The sequence below is a fragment of the Hibiscus syriacus genome, unplaced genomic scaffold (assembly GCF_006381635.1).
Source record: "Hibiscus syriacus cultivar Baekdansim isolate YM2019G1 unplaced genomic scaffold, ASM638163v2 tig00110940_pilon, whole genome shotgun sequence".
In the NCBI taxonomy this organism is placed as follows: Eukaryota; Viridiplantae; Streptophyta; class Magnoliopsida; order Malvales; family Malvaceae; genus Hibiscus; species Hibiscus syriacus.
The window spans coordinates 2,558,674-2,584,512 of record NW_024062923.1 but is presented as its reverse complement, the minus strand read 5'-3'; the positions used below and the strand labels follow the sequence as shown (position 1 = coordinate 2,584,512).

The window sequence follows — 25,839 nt, the reverse complement described above, 5'->3', positions numbered from 1 at the left end:
GTTACATGTTTTCACTAGAAAAATATAATTATGCTTGATTTATGGATCATGGAAATTACTGGATTTCTGTATGAATCGATTTATTGGGATACTGTCTAGGTAGGATTCTAGAGTATGGAGGTTCAACTCTGATTAAGCTGGTAAATCCTTACGGACTTAAGGTGACACTTGGGTAGGTTCTGAGGCCTCAAGGTACACTCTTGGTGGGCTCTAAGGCCCCAAGGTATTCCCTTATGTAGGCTCTTAGGCCCCCAAGGTACTCTATTGGGTATTCTCTCATGCTCCAAGATAATCCCTTAGGTTTGCTCCTACGCCCAATGAGCCTAGGGTAAGTCCTTATGGATGCAGTTATGGGAATTGCATATCTGTGTTCAGTTTAAGGGTATTACTGTGGTTTTAAAATATGTTTTAAACTACTAATGTTTTTAAAGGATCTGTGCACATTTCTCTATTTTGTTGGAACAAACTAGACTCTCCAATTCAATATTCTAAACCTTTCTCTCTGAATGCTTCCTTCAGACCGTAAATTCCTGTTTGTAACTGAAGACTCAACTAATGAAATCTGAAATCACCGCTAGAATCTGATGATGTCTGTCCCGCTAAGGGAATCTATGCTTTACCATATACCTGATGACCTATTGCATTCATCTGTTAGTTTTGTATTATTGAGCTTTCCAATGTTCACTATGTTACTTACCATTTCAGGTTAAAGGAAATGTCATTGTGTTGCTTTCGACATCAGTCTTGGGAGTTCCTTCGACGTTGCTTGCAGAGTACAATGTACGTGTAATTAGGGGCTTGTATGTCGCAGTTATTTTTATATTGGTGTCTAAACTCGTTTTAATAATGTATATATTTGACTTATGTTTTCAATATATGAATTATTTCTGAACTTGTGTTTTTATTTATAATTGCATTACGGTTTCAGATGATTTAACAAAATTTTAAATTTCTCTGAATTTTCAGTGTGGGTCGTTTCGATGGCCATAATGTGACACATTGGATTAGATCGGGTCACCCGTATTGATATGAGGGTGTTACATTATCTTTGTAAAATTAAATTAAATTATTTGATATGAGATATCAACTTGACTAAATATTTTTAAAAACCAATAGATTAACTTAAAATAATTATGAAAAAATAATTTAAAGATTTTTTTTTACTAAAACAATAATTCAAATCCTTAATATAAAAAAATAGTTAAGATTCGATTCTAAAGTTTATGTTATTTGATCACTCCAATTAATAATTAATAATTAATAATTTCAATGTTATTTTCTTGGATATTATTTTAAAAAATATCATTAATTACTTTCAAAGAATTGATCATGGAAGTTGCTGCCTTACAACCACTTTGATTATGAAATTGTCTCTCTAACAAAATCCTCATTTTTACAATCAAAGTTACCCTTGCAATTGACATCTTTCATTGTTTCTAGTAGGTAAATTAGGATAAACCTTCATTTCAATAATATGCTTAATGTTGAGGCAATCCATTTAGATTTTTGTCCATTTTAAAAGTTTTAAACTTTTATATAATTTAAATATTTTTTTATATTTTTATTCATAATTTATTTTTGTTTCATGAAATTTTATATGTTTGTCCCTTAAAAATTTTATAAATTTATCATTTAACATAAAATATTATGTCGATCTCTTTATTTAATATTAGGAGGTTGCATGGGCAAGTTTGTATAGCAAAAAGGACTTTTAAGAGAATCTAAAGATCACAAATTTAAGGTTAATTAAGAAAAAAAAGGATGTTGGAACCCCCCAACAGACAACTCTGACAACATAAGGCCTTAAGACAAAAGAGAAACTGTTAACAGGGTTTGTCTGAAACTGGAAACATGTCAACAAAATTCTCATGTTCTAAAATCAAATTTGATCTTAAACCAAAAGAGAATATATTTTTGCATTATCAACAAAGCTGTATCAGCCATCACAAGCCATGTGAGTGACTAATCAGTAGGTCCAATGTCCAACTCAGCATCTATATCAGCAAATACCAAGTTGCATTTGTCAGCTTATAAGCCTTGACTTTGAACAATATACCTGTTTATCAGAAGATTAATATATATACGTATACATATACATATATGTACATGTATATATATAAGCAATCATCCAGCAATTCATGTTTATGAATGCTTAAAGATCATAGGTAGTTTTCTTTAGTATTCTCGAACTCGAAATTCGATTATTCTTCTGCAGGAAATAAATGGCAACTGAAGCAGTGATCATTCAAGAACCCGTTTCCATGGTGGTAGGGTTTTTTTTTATCTTCTATGCTCCATAATTTATGAATGTTTAGAAACCGTAGACAGTTTCTTTAGTGTTCTTCAACTCGAATTCGATTACTTCTGCAGGAAAAAATTGCAACCGAAGCAGTGATCATTCAAGAATCCATTTCCATGGTGGTAAAGTTCTTTCATCTTACATGATTAACAGTTTAAGAATGTCCATACTCACGGGCAGTTTTCTTTAGTGTTACCGAACTCGAATTCCGTAACTTCTGCAGGGAAAAATGGCAACTGAAGCAGTGATCATTGAAGAACCCATTTCCATGGAGGTATAGTTCTTTCATCTTACATAATTTGCTTAATAATTTGCTTAATGTTTAATCTCCATGTCTTCTAGTAATTGTTGATTGGTGATCATGCATCGAGTTTGATATTCAAAATCACGTTTTTTTTCTCTCTCTCGAGTTTTCGATGTTTATGAAAAAACTTAAAACTGGATGATCTCTGAGATCTTTCATTATCCATTAATTTATGTTGGTTGATGAAGATCTTCTTTCTTTTCAATCAGCATAAAAGACTGTAATAAGCTTATAGCAGCACTGCGTTCACTATGAGGTATTATAGTCTTTAGATCTCCAAAGGCATGAACAAGATCTCTCTTTTGTATCAAATTAGTTGGTCCAAATACAAGGAAAAAATGGAATAAAAATTTAACACAACAGGTATCCGTATTCGATATATAACTCTAGTCGAGTTTGGTAATTTTATTTTACTTCCCACAACCAGACTAAGATAAGTACCTAACACTAACTATTCGGATTCGGATATTCATTTCGTGTTCATGTTATTATTTTTATAAATTTCTTTGACATGTTAATAATTCGTGTTCAAAATTGGCAAGTGTTATCTGACAGCCAAATAGCTTCAGTATCACTATTATTTGAAAATCCTTTTGAAGAATAGTTCAAATGGAAAAGGGAAAAAATCCAAGAAATGGATAGGCTTACCAAATTTAATGATGTTACCAAATTTCATTCTTCCAGAGAATAACAATAACAGGTTTCTACCATATGTGCAAATGAAAATAACTCTTTATTATCAACAAATAAAAGAAAAAAATAACTTTTTTTCCTCCATGCAGAAAACAGAAGAGATCAAGCACTTGACCTTGGAAGTATCCGCTAGTAATAATGGCGTCGAAATGCCAGATTTTGTCGCTGAAGGCAATCATGGAATCGCCAAGAGTGAGAGTTTTTTTGATGTCACCTGAGATTTCCAAGGTTGCCAATGAGACCTGTGGAGTGTTAGATCACATTGAGGTTGTTGGCACTCCATTTAAAGCAGAGAAGATACCAGAGGATGAAGTTAAGATCGCGGTTCTGATCGAGGAAGAATCTGGAATTGAAGAGGGAGATACAGTTGATGGCAGTGAAGAACTCGAGAAACAAGCTTCAATGGATTCCCATGACGCAACAGTTGAAAGCTTGAAGGAGGCTAAAGAAACAGTTACTGAAGCCAGTAGCACCGATCAAGTTAATGAAGCCGAAGACACCAAACCGGAGAAGCTGCCAGCCGAAGCAGGAAAGGAACAAATCATTTTGGATAGCCTCGGAGAGACCTTAACTGAAACGGTAGCTGAAAGTGAGGGGATCGATTGTATGGATGAACCTGAAGTGTATGAAAAGGTTGAAGAAGTTTTCAATGAAGAGATAAAATGCACCAATGGAGAAAATGATGGCCTAGAAGATAATGTTGACGAAAACGGGTAAAGAAAACGAAAGAACACGAGAATTTTACGAGGTTCGGCAATGTGCTTACGTCCTCGGTGCCTAGGCGGCGCTAGAAGTTTTATTCAATGATATTTTAGGTCCAGGTTACATCTCTATTTATAATAGAAAACCCTGGTACATAATTACAAAATCAACCCTGTACCGTACCGCGGGGGCTGCGCCCCCACACCCCCAACCCACATAATTCGTAACCCCACAACGAGACCTTTTATGAGCCATACATAACAAATCTCCACCTTGGCGAATATCCTGCCCCTTGGAAACTTCAATGTGGGTTGGGTTACCTTGCTTCTTTAACAACTCGAAACATTCAACAAGTCCAAGCAATGCTTGAACTTGTCTGTCGTAACTGGCTTGGTGAACATATCAGCGGCATTCTCATCAGTATGTACCTTCTGAAACAAAACCTCTCCAGATGCAACCAACTCTCTCTGATCTTGTGGAACCTTACATCAATATGTTTAGTTCTAGCACGATACACCTGATTCTTAGCCAAGTGAATAGCACTTTGATTATCACAAAGCAACTGAACTCCACCTTGTTGAACACCCAACTCCTTCACTAAACCAGTAAGCCATAAAGCTTCTTTTGCAGCTTCAGCCGCTGCCATGTATTCAGCTTCAGTTGTAGATAGTGCCACGACAGATTGAACAGTAGACTTCCAGCAAATAGGCCCTCCACCAAGAGTAAACACATACCCTGTCGTAGATCTTCTATTATCCAAGTCACCTGCATAATCTGAATCCACATATCCTACAACCAAAGGATTATCCCGCTGACTCCCAAAAACAATTCCATGTCCCACAGTACCCTTTAAGTACCGAAAGATCCACTTGACTGCATCCCAATGTTGCTTACCAGGTTTAGACATGTACTTACAAACTTGACTAACAGCATGAGCTAAATCAGGACGAGTACATACCATCGCATACATCAAGCAGCCAACAGCATTAGAATACGGAACCTTTGCCATATTTTCAGCTTCCTTATCTGTCTTAGGGCACTGTTCTGATGAGAGCTTAAAGTGATTCGCCAATGGAGTGCTAACTGGTTTCGCGCTGCTCATCGCAAACCTTTCTAGCATTTTCTCAACATAACCCCGTTGAGATAGCCGCAGTTTCCTTGAGTCTCTGTCCCTGCAAATTTCCATTCCAAGAATTTTCTTTGCAGCACCTAAATCTTTCATATCAAATTCATGACTCAATAAAGTTTTCAAACCGATAACATCATCCATGTTCTTCGCAGCAATCAACATATCATCAACATACAGTAATAGAAAAATAAAAGAACCATCATCAAGGCTCTTAACATAGACACAACAATCATACTCACATCGGTTGTAGCCAATCTTGATCATATAGGAGTCAAACCGTTTATACCACTGTCTCGGAGACTGTTTTAACCCGTACAAAGATTTCTTCAATCTGCAAACTAAATGCTCGTTTCCAGGTTGAGTGAAACCTTCAGGTTGCCGCAGGTAGATCTGCTCCTCTAAATCACCATGCAAAAAAGCAGTTTTAACATCCATCTGCTCTAAATGCAAATCCCAACTAGCCACCAATGCAAGTACTGCTCGGATTGAAGTGTGCCTGACCACAGGAGAAAAGATTTCATCATAATCAACTCCTTTCTGCTGTGAAAAACCCTTCGCTACCAAACGAGCCTTGAACTTCTCCCCCTCTTTTTCTGTTACTGCTGGTTTCTTCTTATACACCCATTTGCAACCAATCGTCTTCTTACCCTCAGGAAGGGGAACTAACTCCCATGTGCGATTGTGATTCAAAGACTCCATCTCCTCAACCATGGCTGCCATCCACTTGTCGTTTTCCTGACTAGTAACGGCATCATGAAAAGTAAGGATCATCACTGCTAACAGTAAGTGCAAAAGATACCAAGTCTTCAAAACCCAATCTGTTCGGAGGCTTTATATTCGTCCGTCTCACCCTGTCTCTGGCGAGACTATAATCCTGCAAATCATCCGTAGTGGAACCACCAGAAGTCGGTTGAGAAGTTTCTGGTTTCTCAACTGGAAACTGCTCGAAATCTACCACTGTCGTGTCTTGCTTCTGCTGCAACATAGACTGTTCATCAAAAACGACATCTCTACTAATCACAACTTTCTTCGCAACTGGATCCCAGAACTTGAATCCTTTGACACCTTTCTTGTAACCCAGAAAAATGCACTCCTTCGATTTTGCATCAAGTTTGGATCTCTCATCAGCAGGTACATGCACATAAGCAGGACAACCAAAAATCCGTAAGTTATCAAAACTAACATCATGACCAGTCCATACCTCTTCTGCAACTTTCCCAGCCAGCGATGCCCTTGGCGATCTGTTGATAAGGTAACACGCCATGTTAACAGCCTCAGCCCAGAAGTGTTTGGGAAGCCCCGCATTCAACCGCAAACATCTGGCTCTTTCATTCAACGACCTGTTCATTCGTTCCGCAACACCATTCTGTTGTGGTGTCTTGCGCACTGTAAAATGTCTCTGAATCCCATGCTCCTTACAGAATTGTAGGAACTGTGAATCTGTGTACTCCGTACCATTGTCAGACCGCAAACACTTGATTTTTCGTCCTGTTTGGTTTTCTACCTCAGCTTTCCACAGCTTGAACTTCTCAAAAACTTCAGATTTCTGTTTCAAAAAATACACCCAAACTTTCCGTGAAAAATCATCAATAAAAGTAACATAGTACCTAGATCCACCCAAAGACGATGTCGTGGAAGGCCCCCATACATCAGAATGCACATAATCAAGAATCCCTTGAGTTGTGTGCTTCGCAGTCTTAAAACGGACTTTAGTCTGTTTACCAAGAACACAATACTTGCAAAAATCGAGCTTACAGCTTTTGACACCATACAACAAGTTTCTCTTGTGTAATTCTGCCATACCACGTTCACTAAGATGAGCAAGGCGCATATGCCACAATTTTGTCGTATCATCACAGGACTCAACAGAGTGAACTCCACCTGCAACGGTACTCCCTAACATCTGTAGATATTCCCTGCAGTCATCTTGCCTTTCATCACAGTCAATTCTCCTTTAACAATCCGAATGGTTTCCCTATCCTCGTCAGCCTTAGGGATAAAACCATTCTTGTGCAAAGTGCCCAAGGAAATCAAATTCTTCTTCAAGTCTGGGATATGTCGAACACCACTCAACGTCCGAACGGAGCCATCGTGCATCTTAATTCTGACATCACCAATACCAACAATATTGCAACATTGATCATCACCCAAATAAACCGAACCAGAATTAACCGGCATGTATGTCGAAAACCATTCCCTATTTGGCGTGATGTGATAAGAACATCCAGAATCAAGAATCCAAGCATCCGTCAATTGTGTCGTTGAAATAGAAAGCATATCACCCTCACTGCAATCAGAAGTATCATCCTCGACCACGTTCACAGACTTGGATGAGCCATCACGCTTCTCATCAGTCTGCTTTTTCAACTTCGGACAGTCTCGCTTCATATGTCCCGCTCCTTGCACTTGTAACAGTGAATCATCTTCTTATCCTAGACTTGGATCTGGAATTCCGCTTCCCGGACCCTGCCTTCTCTGGCTTCCGTCCACGATCTCGATTACCCTTGACATAAGCTATCGGCTTGAGAGCTTTCCCCTGCATTCTGCTTCCGCTGGTTGTGAGCCAACAAGGCTGCAGTAATCTCCTCAACGTTGATAGTCTCTTTCCCATATGTAAGAGTAGTCACCATGTGTTCGTAAGAGGAAGGCAACGAACACAACAGAATCATCGCTCTGTCTTCATCCTCAATTTTCACATCAAGTCGAGCCAGATTAGAAACGATTTGATTGAAGACATTCACGTGTTGCGCCAAATCGTGATCGTCCTGCATCTTCAGCCCATACAGCCGCTGCTTCAGATACAGTTTTGTCGTTAAGGATTTGGACATAAACTGACTTTCCAACTTCCTCCAAATTTCGTCTGGAGACGATAGATGCATGACGTGATACATGACCTCGTCCGCCAAGCATAATCGTATGGTTCCTGCCGCTCGCTGCTGCAATTCTTCCCAATCTTCCTCATCCATCGACGCCGGCTTTGTAGGTCGCAAAGCCTTCAAGATCCCTTGCTGCGCCAATAGATCCTTCACCCTCGTTTGCCATAATCCGAAGTTACCCTGACCATCGAATTTCGCGACTTCGAATTTTGCTCCTGACATCTGATACCAATTGTTGACGAAAACGGGTAAAGAAAACGAAAGAACACGAGAATTTTACGAGGTTCGGCAATGTGCTTACGTCCTCGGTGCCTAGGCGGCGCTAGAAGTTTTATTCAATGATATTTTAGGTCCAGGTTACATCTCTATTTATAATAGAAAACCCTGGTACATAATTACAAAATCAACCCTGTACCGTACCGCGGGGGCTGCGCCCCCACACCCCCAACCCACATAATTCGTAACCTCACAACGAGACCTTTTATGAGCCATACATAACAGATAAGAATTCCATCATGAAAACTGAAGAACTGCCTCCACAAGCACCTGATTTCGGGACGCAGAGTTTCAGCCAAAGCTTCGGAATGCCAAGTGAATTAGATAAAGATTATGCAAACTCTGAATCTGAAAAGGTTGCGGTGGATGTGATACAGGTCACATGCAAGGATCTGGCCGTGACAGAGGCATCAAAGGAAATGAAAAGAGATGAGGGATCTGCTGTTGCAATGCCTGAAGGATACATTACTGAAGTAGAACTTGTTTCGATCCCGAATAAGAAGCCCTCAAGTCCTATGAATGTAGTTTACAAAGATGTTGATACTGCCATCTCTGGTGAAACCGCAGAAGGAAGCGCAAGCATTGAAGACACATCAGTAAAAGACCATAAAGAGAGTTCCGATGACAATGGGAATACTGAAACTGTGGAAGTAGAGATTTCAAACAAGAATGCTGATGATTCACATGTTACAGATTCATCAGTTGGACAAACGGTGGAAAACAAGCATGAAAATCCGGATGAGTTCTCCTGCATTCAACCCGAAGAACAAGGCAATGAAGCAATTGGCACATCTGCAAAGAAGGAAGAAGATAGTGAAGATGTCTCCAAAGCATGTCAAAGCAGAGATAACACAAATTCGGTGCATATAATCACAGAAGCAGCAGCAATAATAGATTTGAAATCGGAAACTAGTCAAACGCGTGAGGAGAATGTAAAAGAGATTTATGTCGTGGACACTGAAAAATGTTCACAAAGCAACAAAGTCCTTGAATACAAAGAAGAGGATTTAGAAGATTGTAAAGCGGAGACGACGGATGAGATATCTGAAGAAGAGAATACTGCAGCAACGATGTCCATAAAAGAGGTAACTAACTTATATGTCTCACTGATCTTTGAACTTCTCACTTGTTCGGAATTTCCAAACTATTCGCACGCGCATGCACACCATGACATAAGAGCAGACCAGGACTCCCTTATATCGTATTAAAACGGTGTACATTAAAAAGATTTTTGCATTATCCTGCATCAAGTTTGGTCTTGTTTAATCTGATCTGTTACCTTCTAGTACTTTGTCACGGTTAAGTTAAATTGTGTTTTTTTCATGCAGGTCCATAAAGAATACGAAATAGCAGATTCAGGTACCGTGAAAGAAAACCCAGGAATGAAAGAATATCCGATAGCCGACATCACTAACTCATCAATTAGTGATAAAACTGTTAAAGAAAGCATGAAAGAAGGTGAAAGCAGGCCGATGAAGTCAACAGAAGAGGTCAGCTATTAATGGAAGTTGATTATGTTTGACAAGTATTTTCCTTTCGAACCCTCATTCGTTGTCAACTTATGGACTCAATTCTTTTATAGGTTAGCGACTCGAACATTGAAGAAATGGACTCTATAGAGGAAACAGAAAAGCCAGAAAACAATCACAGTCCTTCCAATGTAAAGGAGTCAAAAGAAGAAATAATACCAATTGAAGTGAAAGAAGACCATGTCCATAGCTCATTGATTAAGCTTGAGGAGTTCGGGAAGGACACTGAAAAAGAAACAAATGTAAATGAAGGGGAAAAGAACCAGATGCATAACATTGTTAGCGTTGAAGAGATTGGTGTAACGACTGAATATGAAGGGATCAGTAACATGGATGTGAATTCAACGGATTCCTCCCTGACATGTGGTAAGAACTTGGAGATACCCGAACCCCAAAATGATGGAATGCAGGATAAAGTTCCCAATGCAGGAAGAGAAGATGATGTTGAGCTGAAAAAGGAGATTCGGTTGAAAGAAGTACCGGTAGACGAAGTTAAGGAACATTCAATGGTGCCTTCAGAAGAATATGAGGACACACCCATTGAAGAGAGGACAATAGCTGATGAGACTTTGGAGAGAGATCAGGATCTGTATGAGCACTTGGAAAAAGTTTCAGTGGACGTGAAAGTTGTACTGGACATAGACAAGGGGCCGCAAGTGGTAACGGAGGTATTAGATGAACTGAAAAGGGATGAGGAATCAAATGTTCCGATGCCTGAAGGAAGAATTACTGAAGCAGAAAATGTTGATTTAGTACGGCAGAGTCAGGAAGAAAGATCGAAGGAAGAAACCCTGGAGAGCTTCCAGCAAAAGAATGAACCGGAAAAGGAGAAGCCTATTTGTCCTTTGAACGTTGTTTCTGAGGATGTCAATACTGCCATCTCTGGTGAAACTGTAGAAACAAGCACAAGCATCGAAGAAACAACATCAATTAAAGACCGTGAAGAGAGATCTGAAGAAGAAGGGAGGGAAGACTCACCAACCAACCACCTGCAAATTGAAGTTAATGAAAATACCGAAACTGTGGAAGCTGAGATTTACAATAATGCCGATAATATACATGTTGCTGATTCATCAATTGGACAACTAGAAGAAAATGAGCATGAAAAGCAGCATGAGTTCTCTGATGTTCAACCCGAAGAACAAGTCCATGAAGCGATTGGTGCATCAAAGGAAAAGGAAGAAGATGGTGATGATGTCTCCAAGGCATGTCAAAACAGAGATAGCACAAATCCAGAGCATACATTCCCAGAAACAGCAGCAACAACGGAGCTGAAACCCGAAACAAGAGAAATGGACAACAAAAACACAATGTTCATAAAAGAGGTTTATCTATTGGACTCCAAAAACTTTTCAGATACCAATGAAGATTTAGAGAATAAACAAGAGGGGATACAAGAAGAATTAGGAGAACATGCTGCATATGCCACGGAGAACATAGAAGAGGTATAGTTCTTGAGAGTACCAACTCAGTTTCGATCTTTTCGTTAAAAGCAAGTGAAAGAAAAAAAAGGAGAGATCATCTCGTAAAAGTACTTGTTCTTCATGCAGGTTCATGACGGTCCAAAGGAAGAATGTGCAATCATAGATGACTCACTGAAATTTATAAAAGGAGAAAAAGAAGAGAAACCTGAAGTAAAGGTGAGGTTCAGACTTTTTAAACATTTTGTGGCCTTGTTCTTGAGGTCAAGTTGAAAGCTGAAAACCTCCATGTTTAACTGATCTTTCGATATATTTTTCATTTTCATTCAGGTCTGCGGAAAGCTGGAAACAGATGATGCTGTTGAAAAACAAGTTCCAGAGGAAGAGAACGAAGATCAGATAACACTGAAAGAGGTAAAGAAATTATACAACTCACTTGTTCGGGATTTCCGAACTCGAACTTCCATTGAAAGTAATTCAATAAAGTTCACTGAAGAGGTCAGCTATTAACGGAAGTTGATTATTCCGAATGTTATTCTCTTTCGAACCATTATTCGTTGTCAACTTACAAACTCAATTATTTTACAGGTTGGTAACTCAAACATTGAAGAAACAGACTCTATAAAAGAAGAGAAACCTCAAACATTGAACACCTTTTTCATTATGCAGGCTCATGAAGGTCCAGCAATGATCATAATGGTAGATTGTGCTGTCACAGATGACTCACTGAAATCTACTGAAGAAGATGAAAATGAAGAGACACCTGAAGTAGAGGTGAGATTCAGAAAACTTTTAAAATGTTTTAGACACTTTTTCTTGAGATTATGTTGAAATATTGAAACCTCCACGTTTCACCGACCTTTAAATATATTTTTGTTCAGGTCTGTGAAAAGCTGGAACTGGACAAAACAGTTGAGATTGCTGAAAAACAGATTCTAGACGAGGAAGATAACAAGGGTGAGACAACACTAACAGCAGAGATGGTGAAAGAAAAAGCTAAAGAAGAGAATACTGCAGCAATGGTGTCCATAACAGAGGTAAGCTTGATCTTCCATCAACTTATACATTCAATTGTTTTACAGCCTAGAAACTCGGTCATTGAGGAAGTGGACGCTATAGAAGAAACAGCAAAGCGACGTAATGATCCTAATCTGTTTGATATTGTAAAGGAGTCAAAAGAAGAAATAACACCAATCATAGTGAAGGAGGACCACGTCTGTAGTTCTTTGTTTGGGCTCGAGGAGTCCAAAAATGACACTGAAGAGGAAGCCCCAATATCATGTGCTACAGAAACAGAAGAAACAAACATAAAGGGAGCTGAAGCGGAAGAAGAAAAGAATGAAAGAAATAATGCTGTTGTTGTTGAAGAGAGAAGCCTAGAAACAACTCAACTTGAAGGGATCGGTGTATACAGTGCAGAAATGAATGTGAAATCACCAACTGAGGACACAGAAATTCCCCGAGAAATAGATGCAGTTCAGGACAAAGTTCCAAATGCAGGAAGTGAAGATCGATTGGAGATGAAGGCTGAGGAGATTCCTTCGAAAGAAATATTAGGATGTGAACTGAAGGAATATGACCCCACGCTCATTGAAGAAAGGAAAATATCTGCTGAAACTTCAGAAAAATATCGGGATCTGTATGAACACTCCGAAATTCTGCTGTCACAAGAAACAGATGAGAAAATAATGCAAAATGAGGATAATCCAAAATCAGATGTCCCTAAAGCAGAGCCTCAAGATACTGGAAATGAGAGCAGACATGAAGTTAAGGAACAGTTGGCGGAGGAATCTAAAGCTGAGGTCACCAATGTCTCTACTGGGGAATTACGTAGTGAACAGGACAATCAAACCGATGCTTCCAATGCAAAAACTCTGCAAGATGAAAAATCATTGGATTTAAGACTGAAAACAGAGCAAAATGAAGATGGAAAGCCGTTAGATGAAGTCACGGATTTGGGAGAAACAGTGGGTTCATGTAATGATGATGAAAAGGTTATCAAAGAAGAGAACTTAGCTAAGAACTCGGAAGAAACAGAAAGCTTGAAGGAAGATAGTGAAATAGGAAAAGAAGATCAGATTCCCCGGGTGATTATCATGAATGATAATGAAAAGGTTAGCGAATAATTACTATTTTCATTCTTTAATGTTCTTAAGAAACAAAATCAAATTAAAGAATATGAAAACAGATAACAGTTCAATTTGATAATTTTCATTTTTGCAATCATGTAAGAGATTCAATCTTATAAGCAATCTTGCTTTCTATGTCTCAAATAAATGTATTGGCAGGTGGAAGACTACAACTCGGTGTCAAATGAATGTCTCAACGAAGAAGATAATAGCAGATAGTAGCAGAAAACTTGGAGCTCGAAGAAGATAAAACCAATGACGGAGAAGCATCCCACATCATGAAAGAATTAGAAGAAACGAGACAGGATGAAGAATCCACAGATCCTGTAAGTGTGCACATTGAAGATCGAGAAGCAGAAAGAAATTGAGATTATCCATGACTCGAAACAATGTCATGAAGAGAGTTGTATTGAAGCTGTAACAGAAGTAAGAGCTGAGAAGAGCTTAAACGACACTGATGAGAATTCAAAAGCATTGAATATCCACTCAGTTGAGACGAGTCCAGAAGTTGTTGAGAGTGATGCTAATCAGGAGGCTGAAGTAGAAAGCAGCTTGAAGAGAATCCTCTGGCTTGGATCCTGATGTCCGAACTAATAACAACGACGATGTGCAAAAGCAGAATCTAAATGTGGAAACTTTAGACAAGGATGAAGCTGAGGTAATCAAGAGAGCTCCCAATGCATTTATATGCCTGAAGTTCGGATTAATGAAGCTGAGAAAGGCCACAAAGCGAAATGGTGATGAACTGAACATGGATCATGAGCTTGTAGAGGAAAAAAGTGAAGCCTCCAAAATTCGAACGCTGATGAACTGGGGAAAATTGATGACATTGGTCCCCCTAAAACTGTTTTAGAAGTGAAACCCGACGAGCAAATCCAAACTTCAGTTTGCACATTGCTTTCTGAGGATGAAAGAGATCAGAATTGAAAACCCATTGAGAAGATTGAAGAGAAACAGAAGGATGCTGAAATAGAACATGATAGTGAAGAAGATTCTTCTGAAATAAAGATAATAGAAAAGGTACGCTTGTCAAATGAAGAACAAAGAGAGCTTAAAGCAGTCTCGGAGAAGAAACTATTGCTGATCAGGGTCCTCTAAATGATGAACCAGAGGAGCAAATTCAAACTGCATCTTCGACATTACCTTCTGAGGAAAGTGAGCATGGACTGGAGCCATAAGTAAGGAGATAAATATGGCAAAACAAAGGAAGAAGTACAAAAAAAGCTAGATGCTGCTGCAGGAGATGAGTAACTGGTGAGCAGACTATCTCAGATGATAAACCAGAAGAATGGATTACCAGCCCTCCATTGGTTTCAAGGGAAAAGGATGAAGAAAATATGCACAGTTGAGAAGACAGAAAAGAGAAATAAATGAAGCAGGCATGATTCCGGAAAAGATTTCAGAAGAATTTTTTTTTGTTACGGAGACAACAACTGAGCTATGCGTAGAAAAAGAAGAGCTTCTTGAGCTTGATGATGATAAAAAGGATGATGCTGAAAAGAAGATGAGAAACAAAAGAAGTGTCATCATAAAAGATGAGACTGAAGAAGATGCTAACGATACAAAGACAAGATTAGAGATATGTTCACAAACGGAAAGGTCTGTTGAACTAGAAGCTGTTGGAGAATATGAAAGACAGCTGTTGAGACTCTTGCCGAAAGATATCAACGAACAAGTTCCGAATCTGACCATTGCCAACAAATCAGCTTCATCCTACAACCTCAATGTTTCCGTCTGAGGTCCAAGGAGATGAAAGGAAGGAATTGAATTGGAAGAAGAACAGAGTACTGAGAAGATTCCAGAACAAACACAGGAGATTGGGGAAGCTTCGTATTTCAATACAGAGATACATGAAAAGGCTTAAAAATGAATTACTCGACAAAACAGAAGATGTGACAATCCAGGAGAAACTTGTCAAAGGAAGAACTGAGGCAGGGAAATCATACTGAATGAGGTTTCAGCAGAAAAGGTAAGCAATGCTAAACTTTGTCTTCTTATTCATTCTGCTTTTCAATATCTATATTGAATTTTAATCTATAACAGGTCATAGTGGAAGCTCAAAAGACCAGAAAATGAGGATCTGGTCGAGATAAAACTGTTGAGGCTCCTTGCCAAGCTTCAGTTGCCAGGAGTGAAAGCACAGCGGTAATAGAAGAAGTTAGACTGCATCAAATCCTATTTCCGAATCTTCATCAGAAATCCATTAAAATGACGAAAGGGATTCCAAGTTTCGGCATAATAGAACATGGTTAACTCATTGAAGGAACTCATGAAATCAACATTAATACACATACAATAATGGAAAAACCAAGTTGTATAAAATGTCAATTCTTTTCAGATGTTTCATATCACCATTCAATTGTATTGTTCATTTAAGTAGGTAGCAGATTCCCTGAGCCCTAAACTAATATATCGTTTTCAAACAGAATGTAGTACTAGCGGGTTTTGAAGAAAAGCCCAAATCTGATCTGCACCAGTGACTGAAGACCAAAGTGAGGGAACATTCCCTGAATCCAGCAAGTATGAAGATGAAACCAGCATTGATTTCAGAATCAGAACTGGAGAACAGATAAAAGAGGACTGAAAGACAAAGTGAATGATGAACATATTATTAGCAGAGACCAAAACACAAATGAGACCGAGGATATCATTTTGCCTGAAGAGGTAAAGAACACTTGTAAATATTTTTCCTACATTGTTATTTAAGGGGATTTCTTATGTTAATTGAAAAATTCATTTTGAAAGGTTGGTAAGGAATTGAGAAAGCCGAGGGTAGTAGTGAATGCATTGAAGAAATGTCAAGGAGAAAGAAAGTAGCACAAATGAAACTCATCAAGTACCGAATGGAGACGAAGCAATTAATGAGGTCATATCATTAGTTCATAATAAGTCGTTATGGTGAATAGCTCTTTTCATGTGTCAAATTCTCAATGACTTTACTATGTATTATAGGTGGAAGATACAGTGCAGTCTCAACTGAATGTATAAAGGAAGCCGAGTCCGAAGAGCAGATGCAAGCAGAAAACTTAGAAGTTGAAGAAAATTCAACCAACGACAAAGAAGGTTCACCTGTCATGAAAGAATCAGATGAAGGGAGACAGGATAAAGAGTCTGGAGATCTGGTAAATGTGCATGGTGAAGATAGAGAAACCGAAGAAAAAGATGAGTTTACTGATGACGTAAAATTCTATCATGACACGAGTCATAACGAAGTTGTGACAGAAGAAGAGCAGAAAACTAGCTTAAATAGCACTGAGGTAAATGAGGAGCTCGTAAATACATCGAATATCGGTCAGTCAATATAAGTCTAGAAAATAGTGAGATTGATGCTAGTAAAGAGACTGAAGAAGTGGAGAAGGTGCAGCTTGAAGAAATATCCTCCAACTTGGTACCCAAAGTCCCAACTAACAATGATGAAGTAGAGGTAAACAAGAGAGATGACGAGGAGTTTACACAGCACAAGATCGACTGCTGAAGCTGAGAATGGCCTAACTGTGCAAAAGGTGGATCAACTAAACCAGGATCATGAGCTCATAGGGACAAAGAGTGAACCCTCCAAGAAAAGCCTAACAGCAGAACTGGAAGCTGATAACGTTGATGAAACTGAAGGAGTACCAGAAACATCATCCGATTACATCTGAAAGAGTTGAAACTATTCTCGAAGATGATGATAGTTCAAATAATACTTTTCTAGAAGAGAAAGAGGAGGAGCATCTTCAAAGTTCTACCACACATTGCTTTGTGAGTATGAAGAGATCAGAACTGCACACCCAATTGAAAAGATTGAAGAAGAGATACAGAATGATGCAGGAATAGAAGACAAGAGTAGAGAGGATTCTTCTTACACAAAATTAGTAAAAGAGGCATGCTTGCTGAATGAAGAACAAAGAGAGCTTAAAACAGTCTCAGAAGAAGAAACTATTGCTGATGAGGACCTTCCAAATGATGAACCTGAAGCTGTGTTGGAAGGTGAAACAAATACTAGTCGGCTTATAGCAGAGGAATCAGAGGAGCATGGGGCAGTTACGGAAGAAATAAAAAAAGATCATTTGAAGATGAAAAAATCCCACAATCAGCGTGCACAAGGAGCTTCAAGGTGCCTTGGAAGTTGGAGCAACTTCGGTTCATATTCTCCCAGATGAGATGTCAGCAGATAACCTTCATGCTACAACCTCCACATTGCCTTCTGAGGTCAAAGAAAAAGAAACAACGGAAACAGAATTGAAAGAAGACGAGAGTCCCAAGAAGATTCTGGAACAAACAACAGAGAGATCGAGGAAACCTCGAATCTCAACAAGGACACATGTAAAACTTCTTTTGAATTACTCGGTAAAAAAGACGCTGCTGCAAATGAAAATATATTTATCATGGCAAGAGATGAGACAAGGGGTGAAGGAAATAAGTGCGAGAAAACAGAAGGAATTGAAATCACATCAAACGAAGATTCAAAAGAAGAGGTAAACAGAAGAGGTAAACAAAACCAGCTCAAACCTTTAATAGTTTCATGTATTTCCTATTTATTGTCTTGCAATTAAAGTTTAGTATCTTGAAAAATTTTAAATGAGGGGAAAATTAACAGGTTATGGAGGACAAGGAAGTTACTGAAACATGATTCAACTTCACATTCAGAAGAACCGATGAAAGATGGCTATGGAGAAGAGAGCTTAAGGAAAAATTGGTGGAAGACGAAACACATGAAGAGGTGCGGAAATAGAAACTAAACTTTTTTCATATTTATCTTCCTTGCTTATCAATATCTATATTGAAGCCTTGATCTATAACAGCTCAAGACCAGTGAAATAGAAAACCAGATCACAGATAAAATCATTGAGGATCCAGGCCAAGCTTCAGTTGCTGAGATTGAAGCCACATCAGTAACAGAAGAGGTTAAATCATACCAAATCCTCCTTTTAAACTTTTTATAACATTTTATTACAATGCAACTATAATAGTAGTTAAAGTGCACAATTGTCCTGTTGATTTCATGAATCTGTTCGAATGATGAAAGAGATTCCAGGTTTAGTATAAAACATGGTTTAACTGACTGAATGATCATATGATGTCAAATTATTAAAGAAGACTAAACAAATATATATATATATATATAAAAGTATACACCGTAATGGAAAAACAAAGTAGTAAATAATGTCTGACCTTGTCCAAATGTTTTTTTTTAATAAGAAAGGGAGGCCTCGTTAAAAACCCCCTTCATACTCGTCAAGAACCGTGGGGTATCTTGACGGCCATTGGAAGGAGGAAAAGAGTGCCTCATAATTGTATTTCTGCCGAACAAGCCATTACATTATAACCAGTACATAAAATACAAAACCAGCAGAACAGAATAATCTATAGGAACCTAAAACCAGAAATTCACCCAATTCCTATCTTAGCTAATTCATCGGCTTTACAATTCACAATTCTACTAACATGTTTTACAACAACACTTCTATCTTCTACCAGTGCACTAATTTCCTTGACTAGTGAGCTGAAAATCATAGGTGAAGAACTCGGCCACTTGATTCAATCCACCATCGGCTTTACAATTCACAATTCTACTAACATGTTTTACAACAACACTTCTATCTTCTACCAGTGCACTAATTTCCTTGACTAGTGAGCTGAAAATCATAGGTGAAGAACTCGGCCACTTGATTCAATCCACAACTTTACTACTATCTCTCCACGATTAATCTGCCCTCGAGCTCCAACTAGACTTGAAGAAGAATAAAATCTTGCTTTAATAGTCAACAACTCGGCTAGAATTGGAGGGCCTCCCCCAACACTCTCAGAGAAAGAACCCAACACAACCCCGTTTCATCCCTCAAAATACCACCTATTCCCCCTTTACACCAAGATTTCTCCACAGCTCCATCAACATTAAACTTGAAAACCTTTTGGAGGAGATTCCAAGAGAGCGAAGAATCACCAGATTTAACAGTAAACACACAGGAATCAGCTAAAACCGGATTCCCCACAAGACAAAACATAATAGGGATATCAGGAAATTTTGCAACAAACCAAGAAACCAGTCTATACCGCTAAGAAATGCAACAAAGCAGTGTCCATCTTCCTAGCATCAAATATAATCTCATTCCTGAACTTCCAGACTGACCAAATAATAGCTCCTGGAATAAACACCAATATTTCGAATGAGGGAACATCATTCCCCACCCTGCAAGAAGATCGTATGGACTTTCTGGAACAACAAAAGAAACGTCCCAATTCAGTAGAAAGTAAGACCATAACTGCCAAACTATCGGGCAAACAATAAATAGATGTGAAACTGTTTCTGCAGCCATACCACACAGGGGGACATATATTATCCACAATCCCATTAACTCCACGTTTCAAAAGCTCAACTTTAACCCCAACCTTCATTCTCAGAACCTGCCATAAAAAAACTTCACCCGAGGAGGAGCCATCCCAAGCCAAACAAGTTTTGCCAGTCCATATCCATCTTCTCTTTCTCATTCATTAATCTTAAACAAGATCTAATCGAAAACCCCCCTCCTCATTCCCTTTCCAGACAGAGGTGTCTTCCAACGAATCATCAACCACAGAACTGCATAAAATATAGTTTAAATCGAGCCAAAGCTGTAACTACCAATCCGCAAGATTTCTCCTCACTTGAATGTCCCAAATCCATCCTGCTTGACTTTGCTTCCTGTACTCCGAGATTGTTCCCCATTTGTTAACCGCAAGAGCATACAACCTTGGAAATCTTTCTTTTAAAGACACACTCCCCTCCCACACATCATGCCAGAAAAGAATAGCCTCCCCACTACCAACCTTGTAACTGAAATGCTTTATGAAACTATCCCCAAAATCATCATTGGCCAAACAACTATTAATCACTCCTTTCCATACCCAAGAAGCTTTCTGAAATCCCTTCTGTCGATAGAAAGATCTCTCGGATCCACATCATTCTTACAACATACTACCCTTTTCCACCAGGAGCTAGATTCAGTCGCAAAACGCCAACACCATTTACCCAAGAGAGCTCTGTTCACGAGGTTCAAATCCATAATCCCTAGCCCTCCTAACTCCTTAGGCTTACATACAAACTGCCAATTTACCCAATGGATTCTTCTCCTTCCATTCAAATCACCCCATAAAAAATTTTCCATTATTGAATTCAACCTCGATAGGACAGTAGATGGCAACTTGAAAACTGACAAGTAATAAATTGGTAAGGAACATAAAACCGATTTGATTAACACCACCCTCCCTGCAATAGAAAGAGAAGCTTCTTTCCATCCCGACAGTTTCTTATAGAACCTCTGAATCACTGGTTCCCACAACGACATCGAACTTTTCCTCGCTCCAAGCGGAAGCCCTAAATAATCTAAAGGAAAAACTCCCACTGAACATCCGATCGACCCAACCCACTCTTTTAACTCCAACTCATCCACATTTATGCCAAAAATTCTGGTTTTATGCAAATTCAACTGCACCCAGACATCAATTCAAACAAAAATATTACCCTATACACAATTTTTAATTCGCCGCCCTCTGCACTACAAAAAATAATAAGATCATCAGCAAACTGCAAATGCGACAACATAAAGGCATTATTACCTTCACCAATCTAGAAACCCCTGAATAGACCAACATTAACGCCTTTGACAGAAAAAGATCACAACTCCCCTACCAAATTGAATAGCGATGGATAATGAGCAACCTTGTCGAAGACCACGAGCAATCGAGAACTCCTCCGAAGGAGAGCCATTCACTAACACATACATAGATGCCGAAGAAATACAAGCTCTTATCCAGGAACACCACCTCTTACCGAAACCCATAAATTCCTTTGTCTTCAACAAAACTTTCAATTTACCGATCATAGGCTTTTTGATATCCACTTTAAGTCCAATACCTTTCAGACCTTTCTTCCTCCAATAGTCTATTCCTTCGTTTGCGATCAACGAACAATCCAAAATTTGCCTTCCTGGAATAAATGAAAACTGAGATAGACTAATGAGCGAATCGATGCACTCCCTTAACCTTATTGACATCACCTTAGACAATATCTTATAAAGCCTGCCTACCAAACTAATAGGCCTATAATCTTCTACTCCAACTGCACCCCCAATTGAGAAGATAGAAGAGATACAGGATGATGCTGGAATAAAGCACAAGATTGGAGAAGATTCTTTAGACACAAAGACAACACAAGAGGTACTGCATCAGGAGGATGAAGCTCTTGTAGAAGAGAACATTGACAATGCTTCTGCTCTAAATATCCTGTCAGAGAAGCCCGAGGAGCAAATTCAAAATCCTGCTGTAATATTACTGTTCGAGGAGCATAAGCACAAAACAATCAATGAAGTTGACAAAACTGAAGAAATGAAAAATGGAGACTCCCATGGAAAAGAGGTTGTAGAAGAGAAAATCACAGAAAAGAATGAGACAAGGGAGCCTGAAGAAATGTTGGAAGGGGAAACAAATACTTGTCAGGTTATACCTGAGGAATCGAAGGAGCACAGAACTGTTACAGAAGAAAAGAAAATAAAAAAAGCAGAATCATTTGAAGATGAGAAAAGCACACAATCAGACTGCACAAGAGAGCTTCAAGGTGCCTTGGAAGATGGAGCAGCGGCGGTTCATATTCTCCCAGGTGAGAGCTCAGCAGTTAATCTACATACTGCCTCTACATTGCCTTCTGAGGTCAAGGGAAATGAAACAGAGGAAACAAAACTGAAAGAAGATGAGAGTCTGGAGAAGATTCAAGAACAAACAAGAGAGATCGAAGAAGTCTCAGATTTCAACAAGGATACATGTGGAAGGGCTTCTGACAATGAATTACTCACTGAAACAGAGGATGCTGCAAACGAAAAGAAAATTCTCATAATCGCAGTGATCGAAGTTTTGAAAGAAGAGGTAAACAAAACCATCAAAACCTTAATAACTTCATGTATTTCCTTGCAATTAAAATCTATTATCTTGAAAACTATTAAATAAGGGGGCCAAACTAACAGGTCATGGAGGACAAGAAAGTTATTGAAACATCTTATTCAACTTCCTATTTGGAAGAGATGATCGAAGATGGCTCCGGGGAAGATGAGCTAAAGGATAAGCTGATTCAAGAAAACAAGGTCAGGAAATGAAAACTAAACTTTGTTCATCTTACATGTTCTTATATTTCAATATTTGTATTGAAGCTCTGATTTGTAACAGCTCATTGTGGAAGCTCAGAAGACCAGTGAAAATGAGATAATTGAAAACCAAATCAAACATGGTCATGCTTCTATTTCCAGGATTGAAACTATAGCAGTAACAGAAAAGGTCAGACTTCTTTGCACCCTAATGTCAAACTTAGTATAATGTTTTTTTTTTTTTGATAGAAGATGAGGCCTCATAAAAACCTCCTTTTACCCTCCATGTTATGAAAGTAACATGAAGGGTAATGAAAGGAGGAAAAGAGAACCTATAATTTTATTAAACAGAAGAAAAGTACATTACCCACTTTACAACAAAATAAACCTTCCCAGAAAGCATAAGACTTAAAAACCACTATCAGGAAAGCGTAGACACAAATTACATAATACTGAGAACAAAACCTGCAGAAACAAAATGAAACATCCACTCCAACTCCTCAAATACAAAGGCAGCTAATCAACCAATTCCATCTTTAGCTAGACTGTCCGCTTCCCAATAAGCATAAGACTTAAAAACCACTATCAGTGGAAAGCGTAGACACAAATTACATAATACTGAGAACAAAACCTGCAGAAACAAAATGAAACATCCACTCCAACTCCTCAAATACAAAGGCAGCTAATCAACCAATTCCATCTTTAGCTAGACTGTCCGCTTCCCAATTGGCAGCCCTCAAGATTAGCCTTAACTAATATCCATCCCTTCCATAATAGAGACAATCTCCTTCACCAATGATTGGAATAAAGGGGTGCTTAATTCCGGATTTTTAATCCACTTCAGAGTTAGTAGAGTCGATTCTAAGATAATCCTCTGATTAAGAACCTCACCTGAATCAATAACCAAACACAACCCTCTCTTAATCGCCAAAAGTTCTGCCAGAATCGGAGGTCCACCCCCAACCTTTTCAAAACCAATGAATCAACCTACCACTGCTGTCCCTAATCAGACCTCCTATACCTCCTTTGTTCCACCCCTTCACCATCGCTCCATCAACATTAATCTTAATAAAACCAACTGGAGGAGGAACCCAGCAAGACGATTTGGATCTTGCTTTGTGACTAACCATCAAATCAGCAAGTGTTAAATCACCCACAAGGGAGTCGAAAGGAATCAACATATCAAAACTAGCAAACCAAGAAAATATTCTAAAACGAGCAATAAGAACAACAACACCCCATCTAGCTTCCCATTCTTAAAAATAACTCGTTCCTGATTTCCACACCGTCCACAAGACTGCCCTGGAATGACTTTCCAAATACTAGAGTTCGGAAGAAGCTCATCCCACTGAGTGATACAATCTAGGGATTCTAGGAATCACCCAAGCAACATCCCACATATTCAAAATCTGGCCCACAGTCCCCAAGCAACCTCACAAAGCAGAAAAAGATGAGAAACGGTTTCCCCAAATCTGCAACAGCCTAGTGGAATTTCATGAATCTGTTCGAATGAAGAAAGGGATTCCAGGTTTAGCATGGTTAACTAATTGAAAAACCTCATGAAATCATATCACTAAACGAAGACAAAAGCCAAAACTTTATATGCAATATATATATACCTTAATGGAAAACAAAGTTGTATATAATGTCTAACCTAGTTCAGATGTTCAAACCGCCATTCAATTGTTTCTTTTCGTTTAAGTAGTAGCAGGTTTCTCAAGCCATCGACTGATGTATTAATTTTAAACAGAATGTTGAGCTGGCACCACCAGGTTTCGAAGAAAGGCCCGAATATGACTTGGAATCTGTGGCGAACACACATGTCATTGAGGAAGAAAGTAGCACAAATGAACTTCATCAGTATCAGAAGGAGATGAAAGAACTAATGAGGTTATTAGTGATTCAAAATGAATAATTATATTCAACAACTCATTTTTTATGTCAAATTCTCAAACATTTTAACTATGTATTCACAGGCTGAAGACTACAGTGCAGTCTCAATTGAACGTATTGTGGCAGCTGAGTCTGGAGAACAGATACAAGCAGGAAACTCGGAGGATGAAAAAAAATTCAACCACAACAAAGAAGGATCACACATTATGAAAGAATTAGATGAAAGGAGACGGATGAAGAGTCCAGAGACCCTGTAAATGTGCACGGTGAAAATAGAAGCAGAAGAAAGAGCTGAGACAAGATTAAATGGCACAGAGGTGAACGAGGAGCTCGTAAACACATTGAATATCGACTCATTCAAGATGAGCTTAGAAACCATTGAGAGTGATACAAATCAAGAGACTGAAGAAGTAAAGAAGGTGCAGCTTGAAGTATCCTCTGACTTGGCACCTGAAGTCCCAACTAACAACAATGATGAAGCAGAGGTAATCAAGAGAGATCCGGATGTTTTACATGTCCAAAAATCAGAATGCTGAAGCTAATAATGGAACAAAAGCAGAACTGGAAGCTGATAAAGTTGAAATTGAAGGAGTACCTGAACCGTTGTCTGATAATGTAGCCCCCAGAGTTGAAACTATTCCCAAAGATGATAGTACTTCAACTCATACTTTTCAGGAAGAGAAACCAGAGGAGCTACTTCAGGGATCTCCTACACATTGCTTTCCTTTCCAAATGAAGAACAAAGAGACTTAAAGCAGTTTCAGAAGAAGAAACTGTTGCTGACAAGGTTCTTCCAAATGATGAACCAGAGCAAATTCCAGCTACATCTTCGACATGCCTTCTGCAGAAAGGGAGCATCGAACTGGAGCCATAAGTGAGGAGATAGAATATGCAAAAACAAAGGAAGAGTAACATCTAGAGTTACGGAGCTGAAATAACTGATAAGCAGACTCACGAGACTAATAAACAGGAGGAGATTACGAGCTCTCCATTGGTCTCCCTGGAGAAGGAAGCAGATGTAAGCTCGGTTGAGCAGATAGAAGAAGAGAAATTAAGTGATGCGAAAATTCCAGAGAAGATTTCAGAAAATCCTTTTGATGAAAAGAAAGCAGCAGAGACATGTTTGGAAATGAAGCAATAAGGAGCTTGATGATGCTAAGAGAGACGCTCAAGCTCTCCAAATGGAGGAATCAAATGAACAATCTTTTACTTCAGAATTGCCTGTTGAGAACCTAAAGCATAGAACTGAGGCCAATGATGAAGAGGTGAAGGAAGAGGAAATTCTTGGAAAGGAAGGACGTCAGGAACATGAAGCTGTCATCAATCAGAAACCGTTGTTGCTCGGGCTTCAATAACTGAAGAATCACAAAAAATTGAACCAATAAGGATTGTTGAGAAGCTAGGTGAAGAAAAAAGGAAAGAAGCAGTAAAGGTTGAAGAAGAGAGTTGTGAAGACTCGTCAGTTGGAGAAACAAAAGAGTTAAATGAGTTTC

At 38.7% G+C, this 25,839-nt stretch overlaps 2 protein-coding genes and 1 long non-coding RNA gene across 3 annotated transcripts; all 3 read left to right on the top strand.

The window, feature by feature from the left end:
* Positions 1–1,856: 1,856 nt before the first annotated feature.
* LOC120147384 (STE20-like serine/threonine-protein kinase) lies at positions 1,857–16,950 on the top strand. The gene is made up of 20 exons (XM_039160762.1): positions 1,857–2,267; positions 2,371–2,421; positions 2,523–2,573; positions 3,386–3,995; positions 8,510–9,220; positions 9,284–9,364; positions 9,608–9,769; positions 9,862–11,253; positions 11,359–11,448; positions 11,560–11,643; positions 11,899–12,003; positions 12,111–12,266; positions 12,312–12,779; positions 12,834–13,343; positions 13,518–14,378; positions 15,320–15,327; positions 15,448–15,515; positions 15,785–16,022; positions 16,104–16,224; positions 16,311–16,950. Exons 4-15 carry the CDS (start codon positions 3,435–3,437, stop codon positions 13,575–13,577), a joined length of 4,380 nt encoding a protein of 1,459 aa, XP_039016693.1. The 5' UTR covers positions 1,857–2,267; positions 2,371–2,421; positions 2,523–2,573; positions 3,386–3,434; the 3' UTR covers positions 13,578–14,378; positions 15,320–15,327; positions 15,448–15,515; positions 15,785–16,022; positions 16,104–16,224; positions 16,311–16,950.
* Positions 16,951–17,061: 111 nt separating this feature from the next.
* LOC120147389 lies at positions 17,062–24,615 on the top strand. The gene is made up of 6 exons (XM_039160767.1): positions 17,062–17,159; positions 21,475–22,238; positions 22,337–22,453; positions 22,536–22,643; positions 24,204–24,343; positions 24,430–24,615. The coding sequence occupies exons 2-6, from the start codon at positions 21,705–21,707 to the stop codon at positions 24,554–24,556; spliced, it is 1,026 nt and encodes a 341-aa protein (XP_039016698.1). The 5' UTR covers positions 17,062–17,159; positions 21,475–21,704; the 3' UTR covers positions 24,557–24,615.
* Positions 17,723–18,247, top strand: LOC120147392. Its single transcript, XR_005518285.1, has 3 exons — positions 17,723–17,815; positions 17,938–18,060; positions 18,143–18,247. It is a non-coding gene; the product is annotated as an uncharacterized LOC120147392 (long non-coding RNA).
* Positions 24,616–25,839: the final 1,224 nt, after the last annotated feature.

What these genes read in the sequence shown, in the direction of transcription:
- LOC120147384 (XM_039160762.1), top strand. Translation starts at nt 3,435, where the DNA reads ATGGCGTCGAAATGCCAGATTTTGTCGCTGAAGGCAATCATGGAATCG. An exon ending in CAACGATGTCCATAAAAGAG is followed by an intron (nt 9,365 to 9,607) that starts GTAACTAACTTA and finishes TTTTTCATGCAG; the next exon opens with GTCCATAAAGAATACGAAAT. An exon ending in AAGAGAAACCTGAAGTAAAG is followed by an intron (nt 11,449 to 11,559) that starts GTGAGGTTCAGA and finishes ATTTTCATTCAG; the next exon opens with GTCTGCGGAAAGCTGGAAAC.
- LOC120147389 (XM_039160767.1), top strand. Translation starts at nt 21,705, where the DNA reads ATGAAAAATGGAGACTCCCATGGAAAAGAGGTTGTAGAAGAGAAAATC. An exon ending in AGCTGATTCAAGAAAACAAG is followed by an intron (nt 22,454 to 22,535) that starts GTCAGGAAATGA and finishes GATTTGTAACAG; the next exon opens with CTCATTGTGGAAGCTCAGAA. An exon ending in CTATAGCAGTAACAGAAAAG is followed by an intron (nt 22,644 to 24,203) that starts GTCAGACTTCTT and finishes AATTTTAAACAG; the next exon opens with AATGTTGAGCTGGCACCACC.